The 20,342-nt window shown below is 40.0% G+C and overlaps 1 protein-coding gene across 3 annotated transcripts in view; it reads right to left on the bottom strand.

Moving 5' to 3' along the window:
* itga9 (integrin, alpha 9) overlaps positions 1–20,342 on the bottom strand; it is a 259,270-nt gene that overhangs the window by 186,352 nt on the left and 52,576 nt on the right. For all 3 annotated transcript variants that reach the window (XM_060925348.1, XM_060925349.1, XM_060925350.1), the window contains one exon: positions 14,267–14,390. In XM_060925348.1, the coding sequence (XP_060781331.1) occupies positions 14,267–14,390 (124 nt within the window). The remainder of the gene's footprint in view (positions 1–14,266; positions 14,391–20,342) is intronic.

The raw sequence follows: 20,342 nt of genomic DNA, 5'->3' as shown, positions 1-20,342 counted from the left end.
TAGGTGTAACACAAAAACCTGGTTATAAATGTAATACATTTGAAGTTCTTCATACTCATATAATGTATGTAGCCTCGAAAAATAAGTCTTATATCAGGGCTTTTCAAAGTGTGGGGCGCGCCTCCCCTAGGGGGTGCCAGAGTTCTTCGGGGGGGGCAACGTTAGGAAAAATAAACCACAATAAGTTACTATTGCGGACATTTAGCGAACTTCAGCTAGCCTTTGCCAGAGACAAAATGGATCAATTTTTAGTACCTAAAGCTACAGTGAGTGAGGAGACACAGTCTGGGCCAAGCAAAAAAAGAAGGAAGTATGACCACGATTATTTAAAGTTTGGATTTTCATGGACTGGATCTGAAGATGTTCCACTGCCACAGTGTGTTGTCTGCCAAGAGGTGCTAGCTAACGATGCTATGAGATGTTTAAAATGTGTAAAACAAGATGTTTTAAAAAAAGCACAGATGTTTAAAATGTGTAAAAAAAAGAGGTTTTAAAAAAGCACAGATGTTTAAAATGTATAAAAAAGAGGTTTTAAAAAGCACAGATGTTTAAAATGTGAAAAAAGAGGTTTTAAAAAAGCACAGATGTTTAAAATGTATAAAAAAGAGGTTTTAAAAAGCACAGATGTTTAAAATGTGTGAAAAAAGAGGTTTTAAAAAGCACAGATGTTTAAAATGTGTAAAAAAGGTTTTAAAAAAGCACAGATGTTTAAAATGTGTAAAAAAGATGGTTTAAAAAAGCTCATATGTTTAAAATGTCTCATTCTCATCTCATTATCTCTAGCCGCTTTATCCTGTTCTACAGGGTCGCAGGCAAGCTGGAGCCTATCCCAGCTGACTACGGGCGAAAGGCGGGGTACACCCTGGACAAGTCGCCAGGTCATCACAGGGCTGACACATAGACACAGACAACCATTCACACTCACATTCACACCTACGGTCAATTTAGAGTCACCAGTTAACCTAACCTGCATGTCTTTGGACCGTGGGGGAAACCGGAGCACCCGGAGGAAACCCATGCAGACACGGGGAGAACATGCAAACTCCGCACAGAAAGGCCCTCGCCAGCCACGGGGCTCGAACCCGGACCTTCTTGCTGTGAGGCGACAGCGCTAACCACTACACCACCGTGCCGCCCCTGTTTAAAATGTGTAAAAGAAAAAAATAAAAATGTGTACAACAACCATTTTTTTAAATATGAATGGAACATTAAGTATAGCAACAACAAAAATTCTAAGGGGGGGGGGGGGGGGCGCTGTTGTTTATTTGCTCTCTGAGGGGGGGCTGACTCTCCCACACTTTGAAAACCCCTGCCTTAGATAATGTAGCTCCTCTAAAAAGGAAAATGGTCAGAGACAAAAAATTAGCACCCTGGTATAATGACGACACTCGCAAATTAAAACAGACCACTCGAAAATTGGAACGTAAATGGTGTCAAACAAAATCGGTAGTGTTCAAATTAGCGTGGAAGGAGAGCTTCCTGAAGTATAGAAAAGCTCTTACTGCTGTGAGATCAACATATCTCTCCTCCCTAATAGAAGATAACAAAAATAATCCTAGATTCCTATTTAATACTGGAGCAAAATTAACCAGGAATAAGTCCACTATAGACACATGCATACCTGTAGTATGTAGTAGCAACAATTTCCTGTAGTTAACAATATAACTGTATCAGATCATCAATTAGAATGTTTTACTCCCCTAAAAGAAACTGAATTACTTTCATTAATCTCGGCATCAAAAGCCTCAACTTGTGTACTAGATCCCTTACCTACACGTCTATTCAAACAGATAATACCTGAAGTAATTGAACCGCTTCTAAAAATAATAAATTCTTCTCTTACGATTGGCTATGTACCCAAATCCTTTAAACTAGCAGTTATCAAACCCCTGATTAAAAAAAACCTGACCTTGATCCCTGTCAGCAATTATCGGCCAATATCAAACCTCCCCTTTATCTCCAAGATCCTAGAAAAAGCTGTAGCACAGCAGTTATGCTTATATTTACATAGGAATAACATCCATGAAATGTATCAGTCAGGATTTAGACCTCATCATAGCACAGAGACAGCTCTGGTTAAAGTAGTAAATTACCTATTGTTGGCTTCTGATCAGGGCTGTGTCTCGCTGCTTGTGTTGCTTGACCTTAGTCCAGCATTTGATACCATTGATCATTCCATTCTTCTGGATAGACTAGAAAATGTTGTGGGAGTTAAGGGAACGGCCCTCTCCTGGCTCAGCTCTTATTTAACTGATCATTATCAGTATGTTGATATAAATGGTGATATTTCTAGACATACTGAGGTAAAGTTTGGTGTTCCACAAGGTTCTGTCTTGGGTCCACTGCTTTTTTCTTTATATCTGTTACCTCTGGGTGATATTATTCATAAACATTGTATTAGTTTCCACTGTTATGCTGATGACACACAGTTGTATGTTTCTGCAAAACCTGATGAGAGACACCAGCTTAATAGAATTGAGGAATGTGTAAAGGACATTAGACACTGGATGCTTATTAACTTCCTTCTACTTAACTCTGACAAGACTGAAGTACTTGTACTCAGACCACATGCAGCTAGAAGTAAGTTTTCTGATTACACAGTAACTCTGGATAGCCTTTCTGTTTCTTCACGTGCAGCAGTAAAAGACCTCAGAGTGATTATTGACCCCAGTCTTTCATTCAAAACTCACATTGATAACATTACCCAGATAGCTTTCTTTCATCTCAGAAATATTGCTAAGATATGAAATTTAATGTTACTACACGACGCGGAAAAACTAGTTCATGCTTTTGTTACCTCCAGGTTGGATTATTGTAATGCCTTACTGTCTGGATGTTCCAATAAGTGCATAAACAAGCTCCAGTTAGTTCAAAATGCAGCAGCAAGAGTCCTTACTAGAACTAGAAAATATGACCACATCACCCCGTCTTATCCACACTGCATTGGCTCCCAATCAAATTTCGTATTGATTATAAAATACTACTATTAACTTTTAAAGCACTAAATGGTCTCGCACCACAGTACCTGAGTGAACTTCTGGTCCTCTATGACCCGCCACACCTACTTAGATCAAAAGGTGCAGGCTATCTGCTGGTACCTCGTATAGTGAAGGCTACATCAGGGGGCAGAGCCTTTTCTTACAAAGCCCCACAGTTATGGAACAGCCTTCCAAGTAGTGTTTGGGAATCAGACACAGTCTCAGTGTTTAAGTCTAGGCTGAAAACATATCTGTTTAGTCAAGCCTTTTGTTAATGGTGTTTATGAGGTAAAGGAGTAGATCTGGGGGGTCCACAGACATAGAGTGTTTTGGTAAACTGGGATGTATGCATGCTGTCAGTCCCCACTCGCTTGCTCACTCGAGTTTGTTGACGGTGTAGTGGCTGGCTGCTTTATGTCCCGGGGCTCCCTCATGCCTGTATTACCTTCTGGCTCTCCCCTTTTAGTTATGCTGTCATAGTTAGTTGCCAGAGTCCCTGCTTGTACTCAGTGCAATATGTATACTGTTCCTACTTATTCAGGTGACATTGGGCATACCTAACAACCTGTGTTTTCTCTCCCTCTCTCTCTCCCCTCCTCCCCCCAAATCTGTCCCTCTGAGTTACATGTTGGTCCTGGGATCGAGATGCTAACCTCTTCTGCTCCTTGGACCTGCCTGATCCATCCTGGTGCCCTGTGTCTGGTTGGAGTCTCATCGCATCACTCCTGTGGAGGACGGCCCCATGAGGACAGTTGAAAGTCACACTTGGAGGATGCCCTGGACTCTTACAGTAATGCTTTTATGGCTGAGGACTACAGTTGACTTGCTAACTTTAGGACTGCAGTTGTCATGAACAGTTTTGCACTCAGGTTTCCATCACTCAAGAGTTTATAACATCAACAAAACTGACTTCTTGTTAAAACTATTAATATTATAGTCATGCTGTCTGTTGTTGCCCAAATGAGGATGGGTTCCCTTTTGAGTCTGGTTCCTCTCGAGGTTTCTTCCTCATGTCGTCTGAGGGAGTTTTTCCTTGCCACCATCACCACAGGCTTGCTCATTGGGGATAGATTAGGGATAAAATTAGCTCATGTTTTAAGTCGTTCAAATTGTGTAAAGCTGCTTTGCGACAATGTTTATTGTTAAAAGCGCTATACAAATAAACTTGACTTATACAAATAAACTTGACTGGCTGACCAACTGAACATTATGTCCTTGACGGTGGCTCCCTGGTTCATCACTTGCCATGGAAAAGGGGTGACAGTTATAGTGCCATTGCACAGTCATACGCCGACTTTACCATATGCCATTATGGTAAAGCAACCGTAGTTTTTGATGGTCATAGTGAAGGTCCTTCCATCAAAGACAATACGCATCAGCAATGTGGGCAAAACACCCACCCAGTCATCAGCTTCAATGCAGAAACTGAGTGTGTGGGAAGAAAGGATGATTTCCTTTCCAGATCTTGTAACAATCAAGGACTTATTGACCTTGTGACTGAGGAACTGCAGAAGAAGGGCTGCACTGTTATCAACACATCAGGGGATGCAGATATGGGCATTGTCAAGGCTGCAATCAAGGCATCACAACATCAGCCCACAATCTTGATAGGGGAGGATACAGACTTACTCATTCTTCTTCTCTACTATGCTGAGATGAACAATAGGGGCCTTGATTTTCATTCAGACACGTCCACAGTTCTTAAGGTCAGCAAGATGAAACAAGTCCTGGGTAATGACTTGTGTTCTCAGTTGCTATTCATTCACGCTTTCACAAGATGTGATAAACTTCATGCATTTATGGTGTTTGGCAAAAAGTCAGCATTCCAGAAATTTGCGAATGGTGAATCGACCATCCAGAGCTATGTGAATGCATTTCTACTCCCAAATCAAGCAAACAATGCCATAGAGGACCTTGGGAGCAAGGTGATGGCAGTTATGTTTGGTGGCAAGAGTACCTATTCACTTGCCTCTTTAGCAAGAAAATGGTTTCCGCCAAGTCATTTGTTACCCCAGAACGTTTCCATCCGACTGAGTCCTCGACTAAATATCATTGCCTTAGAGTGTATTACCAGATCATGGTATGGATTGGAAAGGAGGAATGTGGTGGATTGGGGATGGAAACCGGAGGACAAGTGGGTCATGCCAGTTATGACGAAGAAAAGTGCTGCCGCAGAAAGCCTCCTGCAGATGGTCCACTGTAATTACACAACTGCCTGACAAACACCACGGTGTAGTTGCAGAGAGTACGGACTACCATGCATGCCCGCTTATGGACCATGTCAAGTCGAAACTTGTGAGAATCCACATAATCAACCTTTACGTGAGGAAGCATGTGAAAATGACTATTTGTAAATCTGGTGCAGATCAAAGTTTTTTTCAGAAATAAATATTACTGTAATCACTTTGTAATTGTAATCACTTCACTATAATTTAAATATGCTAATTGGATTCCTAGAGCCCAAAAACATGGGGTGAGACACCATACTTACTTGTCCAGGATGAATAATGACCGAGTCATGGGCATTTTCGTAGAGTGGCGGCCAGATTGGTCCGCCATCTTGGATTTCACAATTATGTAATCACTTCATTATAATTTAAATATGCTAATTGGATTTCTAGATCCCCAAAACATGGGGATAGGCATGAAAATTACTTGTCTAAGACAAATAATGAAGGAGTAATGGGCATTTTAAGGATTTGGTGGCCATCTTGGACGCCATCTTGAAAATTACACCTTGCCAGTGGTCAGACTGTGGTAGACTTTTGGTATGTTACTAAGCACACCTGATACGACAAAAAAACATTGGGAAACCTTTTGCAGCAATTTTTTTGGGGGTAATACTATATTTTCAGCCACGTATTACCACACAAGTCCACATACAAACCCCATTTCCAGAAAAGTTGGGATATTTTCCAAAATGCAATAAAAACAAAAATCTGTGATTTGTTTATTCATCTCATCTCATTATCTCTAGCCGCTTTATCCTGTTCTACAGGGTCGCAGGCAAGCTGGAGCCTATCCCAGCTGACTACGGGCGAAAGGCAGGGTACACCCTGGACAAGTCGCCAGGTCATCACAGGGCTGACACATAGACACAGACAACCATTCACACTCACATTCACACCTACGGTCAATTTAGAGTCACCAGTTTACCTAACCTGCATGTCTTTGGACTGTGGGGGAAACCGGAGCACCTGGAGGAAACCCACGCGGACACGGGGAGAACATGCAAACTCCACACAGAAAGGCCCTCATCGGCCACGGGGCTCGAACCCGGACCTTCTTGCTGTGAGGCGACAACGCTAACCACTACACCACTGTGCCACCTTGTTTATTCATGTGTACCTTTATTTAACAAAAGTTAAATGACAAAAGTACAAATAAAATATTTTCAATAGTTTTACTGACCAAATTAATTGTATTTTTGGAAATACAAACAAAGTTAGAATTTGATGCATGCAACATATTAAAAAAAAAGCTGGGACAGAGGCATTATTAACAGTGTGTTACATTGGTGCTTGAAAGTTTGTGAACCATTTAGAATTTTCTATATTTCTGCATAAATATGACCTAAAACAACATCAGATTTTCACACAAGTCCTAAAAGTAGATAAAGAGAACCAAGTTAAACAAATGAGACAAAATATTATACTTGGTCATTTATTTATTGAAGAAAATTATCCAATATTACATATCTGTGAGTGGCAAAAGTATGTGAACCTTTGCTTTCAGTATCTGGTGTGAGCCCCTTGTGCAGCAATAACTGCGACTAAACATTTTCGATAACTGTTGCTCAGTCTTTGTCACCGGCTTGGAGAAATTTTAGCTCATTCCTCCATACAAAATAGCTTCAACTCTGGGATGTTGGTGGGTTTCCTCACATGAACTGCTTGCTTCAGGTCCTTCCACAACATTTCAATTGATTAAGGTCAGGACTTTGACTTGGCCATTCCAAAACATTAACTTTATTCTTCTTTAACCATTCTTTGGTAGAACGACTTGTGTGCTTAGGGTCGTTGTCTTGCTGCATGACCCACCTTCTCTTGAGAGTCATGAACAGATGTCCTGACATTTCCCTTTAGAATTCGCTGGTATAATTCAGAATTCATTGTTCCATCAATGATGGCAAGCTGTCCTGACCCAGATGCAGCAAAACAGGCCCAAACCATAATACTACCACCACCATGTTTCACAGATGGGATAAGGTTCTTATGCTGGAATGCAGTGTTTTCCTTTCTCCAAACATAACGCTTCTCATTTAAACCAAAAAGTTCTATTTTGGTCTCATCCATCCACAAAACATTTTTCCAATAGCCTTCTGGCTTGTCCACGTGATCTTTAGTAAACTGCAGATGAGCAACAATGTTCTTTTTGGAGAGCAGTGGCTTTCTCCTTGCAACCCTGCCATGCACACCATTGTCGTTCAGTGTTCTCCTGATGGTGGACTCATGAACATTAGCCAATGTGAGAGAGGCCTTCAGTTGCTTAGAAGTTACCCTGGGGACTTTTGTGACCTCGCCGACTATTACACGCCTTGCTCTTGGAGTGATCTTTGTTGGTCGACCACTCCTGGGGAGGGTAATAATGGTCTTGAATTTCCTCCATTTGTACACAATCTGTCTGACTGTGGCTTGGTGGAGTCCAAACTCTTTAGAGATGGTTTTGTAACCTTTTCCAGCCTGATGAGCATCAACAATGCTTTTTCTGAGGTCCTCAGAAATCTCTTTTGTTCGTGCCATGATACACTTCCACAAACGTGTTGTGAAGATCAGACTTTGATAGATCCCTGTTCTTTAAATAAAACAGGGTGCCCACTCACACCTGATTGTCATCCCATTGATTGAAAACACCAGACTCTAATTTCACATTCCAATTAACTGCTAATCCTAGAGGTTCACATACTTTTGCCACTCACAGATATGTAATATTGGATCATTTTCCTCAATAAATAAATTATCAAGTATAATATTTTTGTCTCATTTGTTTAACTGGGTTCTCTTTATCTACTTTTAGGGCTTGCGTGAAAATCTGATGATGTTTAGGTCATATTTATGCAGAAATATAGAAAATTTTAAAGGGTTCACAAACTTTCAAGCACCACTGTACATCACCTTTCCCTTTAATAACACTTTTTAATTGTATGGGAACTGTGGATACTAAATGTTGCAGTTTTGCAATTGGAATTTTTGCCCATTCTTGCTTGATACCAGACTTCATCTGCTCAACAGTCTGTGATTGCTGTTGTTTGATTCTCCTCTTCATGATGCTACATACATTCTCAACAGGAGACAGATCTGGACTGGCAGCAGGTCAATCAAGCACACACACTCTATGTATACGAAGACATTCTGTTGTTGTCTGTACAGAATAATGCCTGGCATTGTCCTACTGAATGGACTTCCCAGGAAGAGACGTTGCCTTGATGGCAACATACCGTATGTCTCTCTAAAATCCCAATATATGCCTCCGCGTCAATGGTATCTTTACACACATGCAACTCACGCATGCTGTGGGCTCTGATACACCCCCCTACCATCACAGATGCTGGTTTTTGCACCTTTGTTTGATAACAAAAACTGGATGGTCGTGTTCACCTTTGGCACTGAGAACCCGACGTCTAGTTTTCCTGAAAACAAGTTGAAATGTGGACTCATCTGATCACAGCACACGTTTGCACTCTCTTTCAATCCATCTGAGATGAGTTGGGGCCAAGAGAAATCGGTGGCATTTCTGCACAGAATTGATGAATGGCTTCCTCCTTGCGTAATAGAGTTTCAGGTTGCATTTCTGGATGCAGTGGCAGACTATATTAAGTGACAACAGTCACAGTACTCCCAAGCCCACATGGCTATATTTGTCACAATAGTATGATGAATTTTCAGGCAGTGCCGCCTGAGGGCTTCAAGGTTGTGCATATTCAACAGTGGTTTCCAACCTTGCCCCCCATACGCACTGATAATTTTCTACTACAGTATGGGAAATAAGGCCAGACCAGCGGATTTTTACCAGTAATTTTTGCATTTGTCCGTCTGTATTTCAAAAGCATCGGACCAGATGGCCCACGAAAATGTGTAAAGATATGGGTCTAATCTACTTCTAATTTTCTTCCAAATGTTACGCTGGGTGAATACATTATGTCGTAACATGGTCTGTGAAACAGAGACCCCCGCAGGCCTCCGTTTTACAGGCACTGTTACGACAATGTATTCACCCAGTGTAACATTTGGAAGAAAATTTCAAAGCCTGGTTATAAATTCAGTGCATTTGAAGTTCTTTATACTAACATATGTAGACACAAAAAATATGTCTACCCAATCAATTTCCTTACTTATTATTCAGAGATCCTTGGGGTCATATTCTGAATTTCTTTCTGAATTTGCATATTTCATCTCAAACCAGCTGAATTTGTGCTGAATACAAATAGTCACATGACTTACAATATTGCTAAGAAATTTAATGTCACTACATGACACAGAAAAACTAGTTCATGCCTTTGTTACATCTAGGTTGGATTATTGTAATGCATTCCTATCTGGATATTCTAATAAGTGCAAAAAGCTCCACTGAGTTCAAAATGCAGCAGCAAGAGGCCTTACTAGAACTAGAAGATATGACCACATCACCTGCATCTTATCCACACTGCACTGGCTCCCAATCAAATTTCGCACTGATTATAAAATACTACTATTGACCTATAAAGCCCTGAACGGTCTCACGCCACAGTACTTGAGTGAACTTCTGGTCCTTTATGACCCACCATGCCGACTTAGATCAAAAGGTGCAGGTCATTTGTTGGTACCTCAAAGAGTGAAGGCCACAACAGGGGGCAGAACCTTTTCTTACAACCCTGATTCCAAAAAAGTTGGGACAAAGTACAAATTGTAAATAAAAATGGAATGCAATGATGTGGAAGTTTCAAAATTCCATATTTTATTCAGAATAGAACATTGATGACATACCCAATGTTTAAACTGAGAAAATGTATCATTTAAAGAGAAAAATTAGGTATATTTAAATTATTTTAAATTTCATGACAACAACACATCTCAAAAAAGTTGGGACAAGGCCATATTTACCACTGTGAGACATCCCCTTTTCTCTTTACAACAGTCTGTAAACGTCTGGGGACTGAGGAGACAAGTTGCTCAAGTTTAGGGATAGGAATGTTAACCCATTCTTGTCTAATGTAGGATTCTAGTTGCTCAACTGTCTTAGGTCTTTTTTGTCGTATCTTCCGTTTTATGATGCGCCAAATGTTTTCTATGGGTGAAAGATCTGGACTGCAGGCTGGCCAGTTCAGTACCCGGACCCTTCTTCTACGCAGCCATGATGCTGTAATTGATGCAGTATGTGGTTTGGCATTGTCATGTTGGAAAATGCAAGGTCTTTCCTGAAAGAGACGTCGTCTGGATGGGAGCATATGTTGCTCTAGAACCTGGATATACCTTTCAGCATTGATGGTGTCTTTCCAGATGTGTAAGCTGCCCATGCCACACGCACTAATGCAACCCCATACCATCAGAGATGCAGGCTTCTGAACTGAGCGCTGATAACAACTTGGGTTGTCCTTCTCCTCTTTAGTCCGAATGACACGGCGTCCCTGATTTCCATAAAGAACTTCACATTTTGATTCGTCTGACCACAGAACAGTTTTCCACTTTTCCACAGTCCATTTTAAATGAGCCTTGGCCCAGAGAAGACGTCTGCGCTTCTGGATCATGTTTAGATACAGCTTCTTCTTTGAACTATAGAGTTTTAGCTGGTAACGGCGGATGGCACGGTGAATTGTGTTCACAGATAATGTTCTCTGGAAATATTCCTGAGCCCATTTTGTGATTTCCAATACAGAAGCATGCCTGTATATGACGCAGTGCCGTCTAAGGGCCCTAAGATCATGGGCACCCAGTATGGTTTTCCGGCCTTGACCCTTACGCACAGAGATTCTTCCAGATTCTCTGAATCTTTTGATGATATTATGCACTGTAGATGATGATATGTTCAAACTCTTTGCAATTTTACACTGTCGAACTCCTTTCTGATATTACTCCACTATTTTTCAGTGCAGAATTAGGGGGATTGGTGATCCTTTTCCCATCTTTACTTCTGAGAGCCGCTGCCACTCCAAGATGCTCTTTTTATACCCAGTCATGTTAATGACCTATTGCCAACTGACCTAATGAGTTGCAATTTGGTCCTCCAGCTGTTCCTTTTTTGTACCTTTAACTTTTCCAGCCTCTTATTGCCCCTGTCCCAACTTTTTTGAGATGTGTTGCTGTCATGAAATTTCAAATGAGCCAATATTTGGCATGAAATTTCAAAATGTCTCACTTTCGACATTTGATATATTCTCTATGTTCTATTGTGAATACAATATCAGTTTTTGAGATTTGTAAATTATTGCATTCCGTTTTTATTTACAATTTGTACTTTGTCCCAACTTTTTTGGAATCGGGGTTGTATAAAGCCCCACAGTTATGGAATAGCCTTCTAAGTAGTGTTTGAAAACAGGACACAGTCTCAGTGTTTAAAGTGTATGTAATGCCTTATTGTAATGCTTTAAAATGAATATATATAGTTTAATTAGTAACGACCAAAATTAATTAATAAAGCAGGGGTAAAAATCTCATCTCATCTCATTATCTCTAGCCGCTTTATCCTTCTACAGGGTCGCAGGCAAGCTGGAGCCTATCCCAGCTGACTACGGGCGAAAGGCGGGGTACACCCTGGACAAGTCGCCAGGTCATCACAGGGCTGACACATAGACACAGACAACCATTCACACCCACATTCACACCTACGGTCAATCTAGAGTCACCAGTCAACCTAACCTGCATGTCTTTGGACTGTGGGGGAAACCGGAGCACCCGGAGGAAACCCACGCGGACACGGGGAGAACATGCAAACTCCACACAGAAAGGCCCTCGCCGGCCCCGGGGCTCGAACCCAGGACCTTCTTGCTGCGAGGCGACAGCGCTAACCACTACACCACCGTGCCGCCAGGGGTAAAAATAATATTAATTATTTGTTATTTTATTATCAAGCACAAAACTATTGATAAATCACAGCTTACAGATTCCGGAAAAAGGCAGCCTTGCCCCAGGGCTAATCTTACATGACGTCACGCATGGAACCCTGGTTATCTGGATCATTTTGGTTCATCTGACTCCGGGCTTGTTTATTCACTGAAATTGTATATTGTTGTTGGAATCTTACAAAAATAACAATGTGAAAGTGCTGCATTGTTTGGATGTTCAAATTCATACACAACAGGACATTCAGTTCACGAATTTCTGAGAAATGACACTAATCTAAAGCGACAGTGGGTGAGGTTTGTGCAAACGAAGCGGCAGATTTTGTGTTGCCTACTAATGACAAACCTGATTCAAGTGTTCATCACCACCAGAATGACCACATGGGAATTACTAGAGCAAAAAGAAACTCACTGATTTAATAAATGACATTTGATCTGACAGTTTGTCGATTCCCCTATTATCTCACTCACACACACACACACACACAAAGTGCACCAGATGCAGAATTATGAGCAACATTTATACGCTCGCGACAGCCGATCTTATCATATCTGATGCACTTTAACAGGAAGGAAAATGCGTGCGCACAATCATTAATTATTAACTGAAACATGTTAAATGCTGGGTGGCACGGTGGTGTAGTGGTTAGCGCTGTCGCCTCACAGCAAGAAGGTCCTGGGTTCGAGCCCCGGGGCCGGCGAGGGCCTTTCTGTGTGGAGTTTGCATGTTCTCCCCGTGTCCGCGTGGGTTTCCTCCAGGTGCTCCGGTTTCCGCCACAGTCCAAAGACATGCAGGTTAGGTTAACCGGTGACTCTAAATTGACCGTAGGTGTGAATGTGAGTGTGAATGGTTGTCTGTGTCTATGTGTCAGCCCTGTGATGACCTGGCGACTTGTCCAGGGTGTACCCCGCCTTTCGCCTGTAGTCAGCTGGGATAGGCTCCAGCTTGCCTGCAACCCTGTAGAAGGATAAAGCGGCTAGAGATAAAGAGAATGAAATGAATGTTAAATGCTCTCAGATTGCAATATTACAAGACTCAATTTGTTTTTAGTTTTGTTCAGGAAAACATGAAAGGTAACCACTGCATTCTGTACATTTCTCTCTCTCTATCTAGCCATCTCTCCATCTCGCACATGCTACAGAGGAAGACTGTTGTGAACTGAGTGAACTGGCAGTTTCTTGTCTTGGGGGCTCAAAAAGATAACCCATTTACTCCGGAATATCCTTGATAATCGTCTGCCCCTTCATCCAACATATAAGAATCCCAATCACTATCAGAATTCTCTCCAAAACGTGATTCCATATCGAGACTGGTCTAACCACTGCTGTGCACATGAACGAAATTGACACCTGAATTGTTACACGTGTGGCATCATGCACCCCTTTGGGATCTTCCAGTTCAGTCTCGGCAGCTTCCATGAAAATGGGCTGATCTTATTGATTTTCCATCAATTTATGGCCTTTTGGAACAGCTATGGTTCGAAAACACATGGTCAATCAACATAATGATTGTTGCTTTGTACAAGGAAAAAAATGTGGTTTAGGGGCATTACACTCACTTTAAGTCTCGGCTGAAAACACATTTGTTTAGTCAGACCTTTTGGTTGCAGCATTTTATTAGATACAGGAATAGATCTGGAGGGTCCTTGGGCATACAGTGTTTTGGACTACAACAACCATCCTGATCTCAGTCTCCAGAATTCTAACTGTTCATGATTACAGCCTCATTACCAGTGTGTATTTCAAGACTCTCAGTTCTCTAAGACATTGCGAAGTAATACTCCGTGTTCCCATGCCTGACTTACCAAGCCTTTATTGTTTGTGCTGATTATTTGGTTATTGACCCAGTTTGTACTTTGATTACTGCTTATTGTTTTTGCCGTTGATATCCTGTTTGTGCCTTTCTTGACCATTGCCTGTTTAACAACTCTGCCTTTGATTACCGATTTGGATTTGTCTGCCAGCTTTGCTGCAATAAACTCTCTACTGCTTTTACATCTGTCTGTTGCCTGCATACCTGACAACACAAACGATTTATTAAATATGACTGCTTGCCTCACTGCTTCTGTATCTCTCTCTTTTTGCAGAATTCCTATGATAGAAAATCACCTTGTAAAAATTAATTATGACTGTTTTTGTACAGAAAGACATGCAAATGTTTGAAGTAGACTTCAGGGAACAATATGAAAAATATATATGTAGGAAATGGGACCAACTATATGTTATAGATGAAATCCAAAAAGATCCAACATACCTTCATAACAAGGAATGAGAGCCTGGGTCCTGCCCTGTAATGTTGGTGGGATCACAGAGCAGTAGCCATGCGGTAGGATGTGCTCTGATTCGTAGTACACATTTTTCCAGCGATGTGCACAGGCCTATGCATAAAACAAAGACAATGGATTATTTACACAAATATTGATGGGTCAATGATAATCACAGAGTTGAACACACATCTTGGCAGCAGAACTGGACAACAGACCAGGTAATCACTCGATCATAATGGCATCAGCTCAAGATGGAGTGCTGCCATTTGCTTTCCATCCATATTGTGACAATTCCTCATGCACCATGGTTGGAAAATTGTTCTTAATCACAAGTGCTCCACCCGTTTGACAGCTGAAAAGTCATTCATATCGCCAAGGCAACCATAGCAAAACAGTGAAGCACTTATTATTTTTGTCGCACACTTTGCTGTTGGATTTTGATTTTGACTGGTCAAAATGGTGATAACAGGAAAAACCCCACCACTGTTAAGCAGAGGCTGGAGGCAGATGCAATTTCAGTTTAGACAGTTCTTTATTAAACAGGCAGACAAATACAAATATTGATCTAAGAATTGTAGTCAAAAACCAGGCGAAGTGTCAAGTGATTAACAAACAAGATACCAGAGACTATGGGCAAGGTATGTGAATCAAGGAAGCAAACAAGGTCAAAACCTGAATACAAAACATTATCAAAAGACAAACAACTGGCAATAAATACATAGCATATACTTCACAGTGATGTGGTGGTTTGTCTCAAATCTGCCTGATCTATCCTGATGTCCTACTTCTGGCTGGAGTTCTCATCACATCGCTCATGTGGAGGATGACCCTGTATGGACAGTCTAAAAATACACTTGAAGATGGCTCTGGACACTGACAGTTTTGCTACAATGGCTTAGGGCTACAGTCGCCATGATAACTTTTGGCCTGCAGTTGTCATGAACAGTTTTGCACTCACACCACCATCAATGAACAGTTAATAACTTCAACAAAATGGACTTCATATTAAAACTATAATGAACTTCCTGGTTACACAATTGCACTTTGTGACTACATAGGTCACACTTATAAGAATCAAGTTATTTATAATCATGCTATCTGTTATCACCCAAATAAGGATGGGCTCCCTTTTGAGTCTGGTTCCTCTCAAAATTTCTTCCTCATATCGTCTGAGGGAGTTTTTCCTTGCCACCATCACATCAGATTTGCTCATTAGGGATAAAATTATTAGCTCATATGTTTAACCCTCTGGGGTCTGAGGGTATTTTTTTTTGGCACTCTAATGATTTTGGAGTTTTTTCAACAAGGAAATTTCAACAAATCTAAGCAGTATTTTCAAAGTCATATGACTTTTTTTTGCATTCAGCACAAGTTCAGCTACAGTACAATAATATCTATGTAGTATGTATGTCATGAGTTGTACTTCAAAAAAATAACAGATAAATGAAGATTTTGTAAAAAGCAGTTTTACATCTGCGTTGGAATGTGTGAAAAAAACATGACCTTACCCATTGTGACAAACCATTTCGGTCACTTGAGGTGATTTTGTTCAGTCTTAGGAATGTATCAAACACAAAAGCTTCAATCTACTCCATTGATTTGGACAAGTAACTGGCCATCAAAAAAATTATGTCCTATTGTTTTGGGATAAATGGTTGGCAGTGGGAGGGGTATTCAATGAGAAGAGTAAAAAATTCCATTCCATTCAATGAGAAGAGGGAATACCCCTCCCACTGCCAACTCTTAATCCCATCAGATCAAGTGATCAAAATGGTTCATCACAATGGGTAAGGTAATGTTTTTTCACACATTCCAACACAGTTCTAAAGCTGCTTTTTACAACAGCTTCATTTATCTGGTATTTGACTTTATTTTGGTAATTGACTCTATTCAGTGTGTCTTGAAATGAACTCTTGTACTATTTTACTCAGTTCAGAGCCACAACCAACTCTGTTACACAATTACTCTGCAATTTTGCTCCCACTCCAACTCCAAATTTTACTCTCTAAACTCAAAGTATAGAGTGGGAGCAAAATTAACTATTTTTGAGGAAAATACTTTTAACTCTGGAAACATTGCTCAGTCTTTTTTTTCCTGTGTATGAACTACACTGCACGCATATCAACCTATATGCTCATAATAAGTAGAAAAAGTAGGTACCCTATGGGTACGTGTGGCTATTGCTTATAAATAAAATTGTTTTCTGATACCATGTCCATACAGTAAATATAGCATATATATATTTACTCTATGAGGCAGTAGCCATAAAAATGAAGCATAATCCAAAAATGAACAATTTAAAAATCACAGAAGTAAAATATACCAAGTGTCTGTATTTTATATTATTCTACTTTTAGCTCTTACAGTTTTTGAAACTGAAACCTCCAAACTGAGGTTGACATACACACGCTGTTTCCATGACCAAAACTCTTATTTCCCAGAAAAGGCCCAGTGCTAGAGCTCAGTGGTCTCTTTTCGACAACTTCCCATAACAACTTGGAAGTGCGTCACATCTACATTACAGATGGGACCACTGGCCGAAGAAGGTGAGGAAAGGGGGCTAACCTGAAGTATATTTTAAAATAGGAACGCACTTTCCCTCTGTAATAAGCATAAACATGTCTGAAAGCGATTTCTTTAGTCTAGTCCATTTATTTCGAATGGTGAACTGAATTGTATATACTCACCGGCTATTTTAATCGGAACATGTGTATGTGTATGCGCATGCGCAGTGCACGATTGTTACACTCATTCTTACAACACGATGACATAGTGGCTACAGCCTCTATATGAGGCAGTAGCCACAAAAATATTTACACTTACTCAAGTTGATCTTCAGCTGGATAAAGTCGAAGTTAAAAAATAAAAATAATAAAAAAGACACCACTCATCATCAGTGTCACAGTTCTCAAGTTTGAACTGTATCATGAATTGAATCATGAATTGTTTCACTGTCCTGAAATTAAATTGCTGTCTTGAATCATGAACTGAATCATGAATTGAATCGCTGTCCTGAATCATGAATTGAATTGCTGTCCTGAATCATGAATTGAATCATGAATTGAATCACTGTCCTGAAATTGAATCTCTGTCCTGAATCATCTGAAGCACATAAAATCCGTGTGCCATCTCGCAACAAGTTCTACCCCCAAATAGCCTAACTTTGGTGTGACTGAGTAAGGTGATAAGTTTTAAGTTTCATCTAATTTAGGTAATTAAAAAATATATACTATTATTTGGCAGTGGGCACATAGGAAAGTGTAAAGTATGAAGTTTCTGTCAATATGTTCATCATGCTTATATGATAAAAACTCAAAGATATTTATCTAAATAGATGACCTACTCATTCTAAACCTGCTGAGCTTCACCGGCATAGCTCTCGACCCCAGAGGGTTAAAATCTTTATTTTTCTGTAAAGCTGCTTTGCAAAAATGTCTATTGTTAAAAGCAAAATACAAATAACTTGACCTGACTTGGTTTGGAAGTCCTTAAATACAGTGTGGCTGTAATAGTGATCATATCTGTGTAATCAGTATTACAGTGAATTTGAACATGATTGTGTGTGTGAGTGCTGTTGGGAACTGTAGTCAGTGGCGGCCATCTCTGTAGGCTGTGGTGTTTTCTGGGAACTGGAGTACAAAATGACAATGGTGCTGATGTGACAACCACATTTATGCTCGTGGTTATGGAAAATGATGAGATACTTTCTTAGAACTGACAAAAACAAAGGACAGCAAAATCTGTGTGGCCATGGCTCATGGCTTTGGATCTGAAGTTTCAAGAGAATCAACATCTTGATTATAATGTCTAATGTCTCACCAGTTCCTCAGAACATTAACCTCAGCAAGTGAGTTTGTGAGGATAGAGAGTCTCTGCACAAGAGATGAGACACCAATAGAGGATGATGGAGAAAATAATAAATTCAAATTAAATACAAGATAAAGAAGAATTAGAAATAGCCAAAGAATGAAGTTCTCTCATTTGATCAGGGTGCATGTCCTTAACTCACCTCCCACGGTCCATCAGTCATTTGATCCTAAAATACTCCCATCTATTTTCCTCATTAATATTGTCTACTTACAGTAAACACAGTTTTCCTCCTCTTGAGTTTCAAATAAACATTCCTCTGTCATGTGAAATAGGGGGCTACAGAGCAGTTTTCCAAACATAGCAGGAATTGAAATATATTAATATGGTGATTGAGAATTTTGGAGACTGGAGACAACAGTGAAATCAGATTCTCATTGAAAGTTCAAACTTTCCAGCACCCCATCCCACCCCCCATTTCAACCCCAATATGAGTTATAGAGGTTGTCCAACCCCAGATCAGAAAAAAGATGGGATGGGATGGAAAATGCTAATAAAAAAGGAGTGATTTCTAAATTTACTTTGACTTGTATTTCATTTCACACAGTGGGAACTAAAGATATTTCATATTTTGTCTGGCCAATTTTTGTGTTTCAGGCCTGTACCATATTCCAAAAAAGTTGTGACGGGGCAATTTAGGGCTAGTAATGAGGTAAAACAATTAAATAAGATTTGATTTGAAACAGGTAATATCAACAGGTGATTGTAATCATGATTTGGCTTCCCTCAGACAGCACTGCATCAAGAACCATCATTTGTCGATAGCTGATATAACCACATGGACTTGGGATTACTTTGGCAAACCTCTGTCAAGCACTACAATACAGAGTTACATCCACAATCGCCAGTTAAAACTTTACTCTGCAAAAAAAGAAGCCTTATGTTATCTGTGTACAGAAGCGCTGTCAACTTTTGTGGGCTCAGAGGCATTTGGGATGAACCATCACACAGTGGAAACATGTATTGTGGTCAGACAAATCAGTATTCCAGGTCTTTTTTGGAAGAAATGGACACCATATGTTCTGGACCAAAGACAAAAAGGATCATCCAGAGACCGTTACCAGCAACAAGTCCAAAAGCCAGGGTCTGTTAATGGTGCATCAGTGCCCTTGGCAAAGATTCTGTGATGGCAGCATTAATGCAGAAATGTACATTGAGATTTTGGCGCAACATATTCTGCCTTCAAAACAACATTTTTTCAGGGACATTTCAGCAAGACAATACAAAACCACATTCTGCACACATTACAAAGGCATGGCTGCAAAAAAAGAGGGTGCCTGTTCTCTCTGTCCCCAATAGAGAATATGTGGAGAATTTTGAAACGAAAAACATGATGATTTTGTAGTCTTGCACACCTTAAGACAGGTTTGCAAAAAGAATGGGACAAAATAACACCTGAAATGCTTCATCACTTGGTGTCTTCAGTCCCTAAACATCTTTTAAATGTTGTGAGAAGGAATGGTAACATTATAAAGAGGTAAATGCCTTACTGTCTCACTTACTTTTAAATGTGTTGCAAAAATCAGAAGTGTTTATTTTGAAAAAATAAAAAAAAAATAAAAATAAAAACACCATGAAGTTAAACATCAAATAATATACTGTTGTATTGTTTTGAGTATAATGCACATCAATGATTATTTAGAAATTATTAAGTTTTCATTTCAACATACCATCCCAAATTATTCTGATCTGAGGTTGTAGACACCCATACAAACAGAAACTAGCACAAACACACAGTTAGGTAGCCACACCCAGTTAGCTGTGTTGTTTTGATCATTGAAAAGTCACAGAAAAATACAAGAAAAAAATAAGCTACGTTATATGGATTATTTATTTAAAATAACAGTCCAGCTATCACAGTATAGCCACCTAGTTATACTCCTGTTATCTAGTGTTACTTGGCTTCACCTCTGGTTAAAACATGTTGCACCTACTCTGCTTTGCTAAAATACATGAAGATTTGCTTTTATTCCAAAACTTTCAATGACAGAATAATTTTTTTTTTTTTTTTGGGGGGGGGGGGGGGGGGGGCACACAAGGTTTCTTTGCGCCTTCAGTTGAATGCGTTTGCAGTAAGTTTAATAGTAAGGTTAATGTCACTGTAGGTTGTACTGTACTGTGTTATTAAATATAGCCATGGCTGTGCTACAGAAGATATACATTTAAGATACTTTGATAAATTATCATTTGTCATTA

The sequence above is a fragment of the Neoarius graeffei genome, chromosome 7 (genome assembly GCF_027579695.1).
Source record: "Neoarius graeffei isolate fNeoGra1 chromosome 7, fNeoGra1.pri, whole genome shotgun sequence".
Taxonomy (NCBI): Eukaryota; Metazoa; Chordata; class Actinopteri; order Siluriformes; family Ariidae; genus Neoarius; species Neoarius graeffei.
Note: the sequence above shows the minus strand (reverse complement) of the source record. Positions and strands in the feature narration are given on the sequence as shown.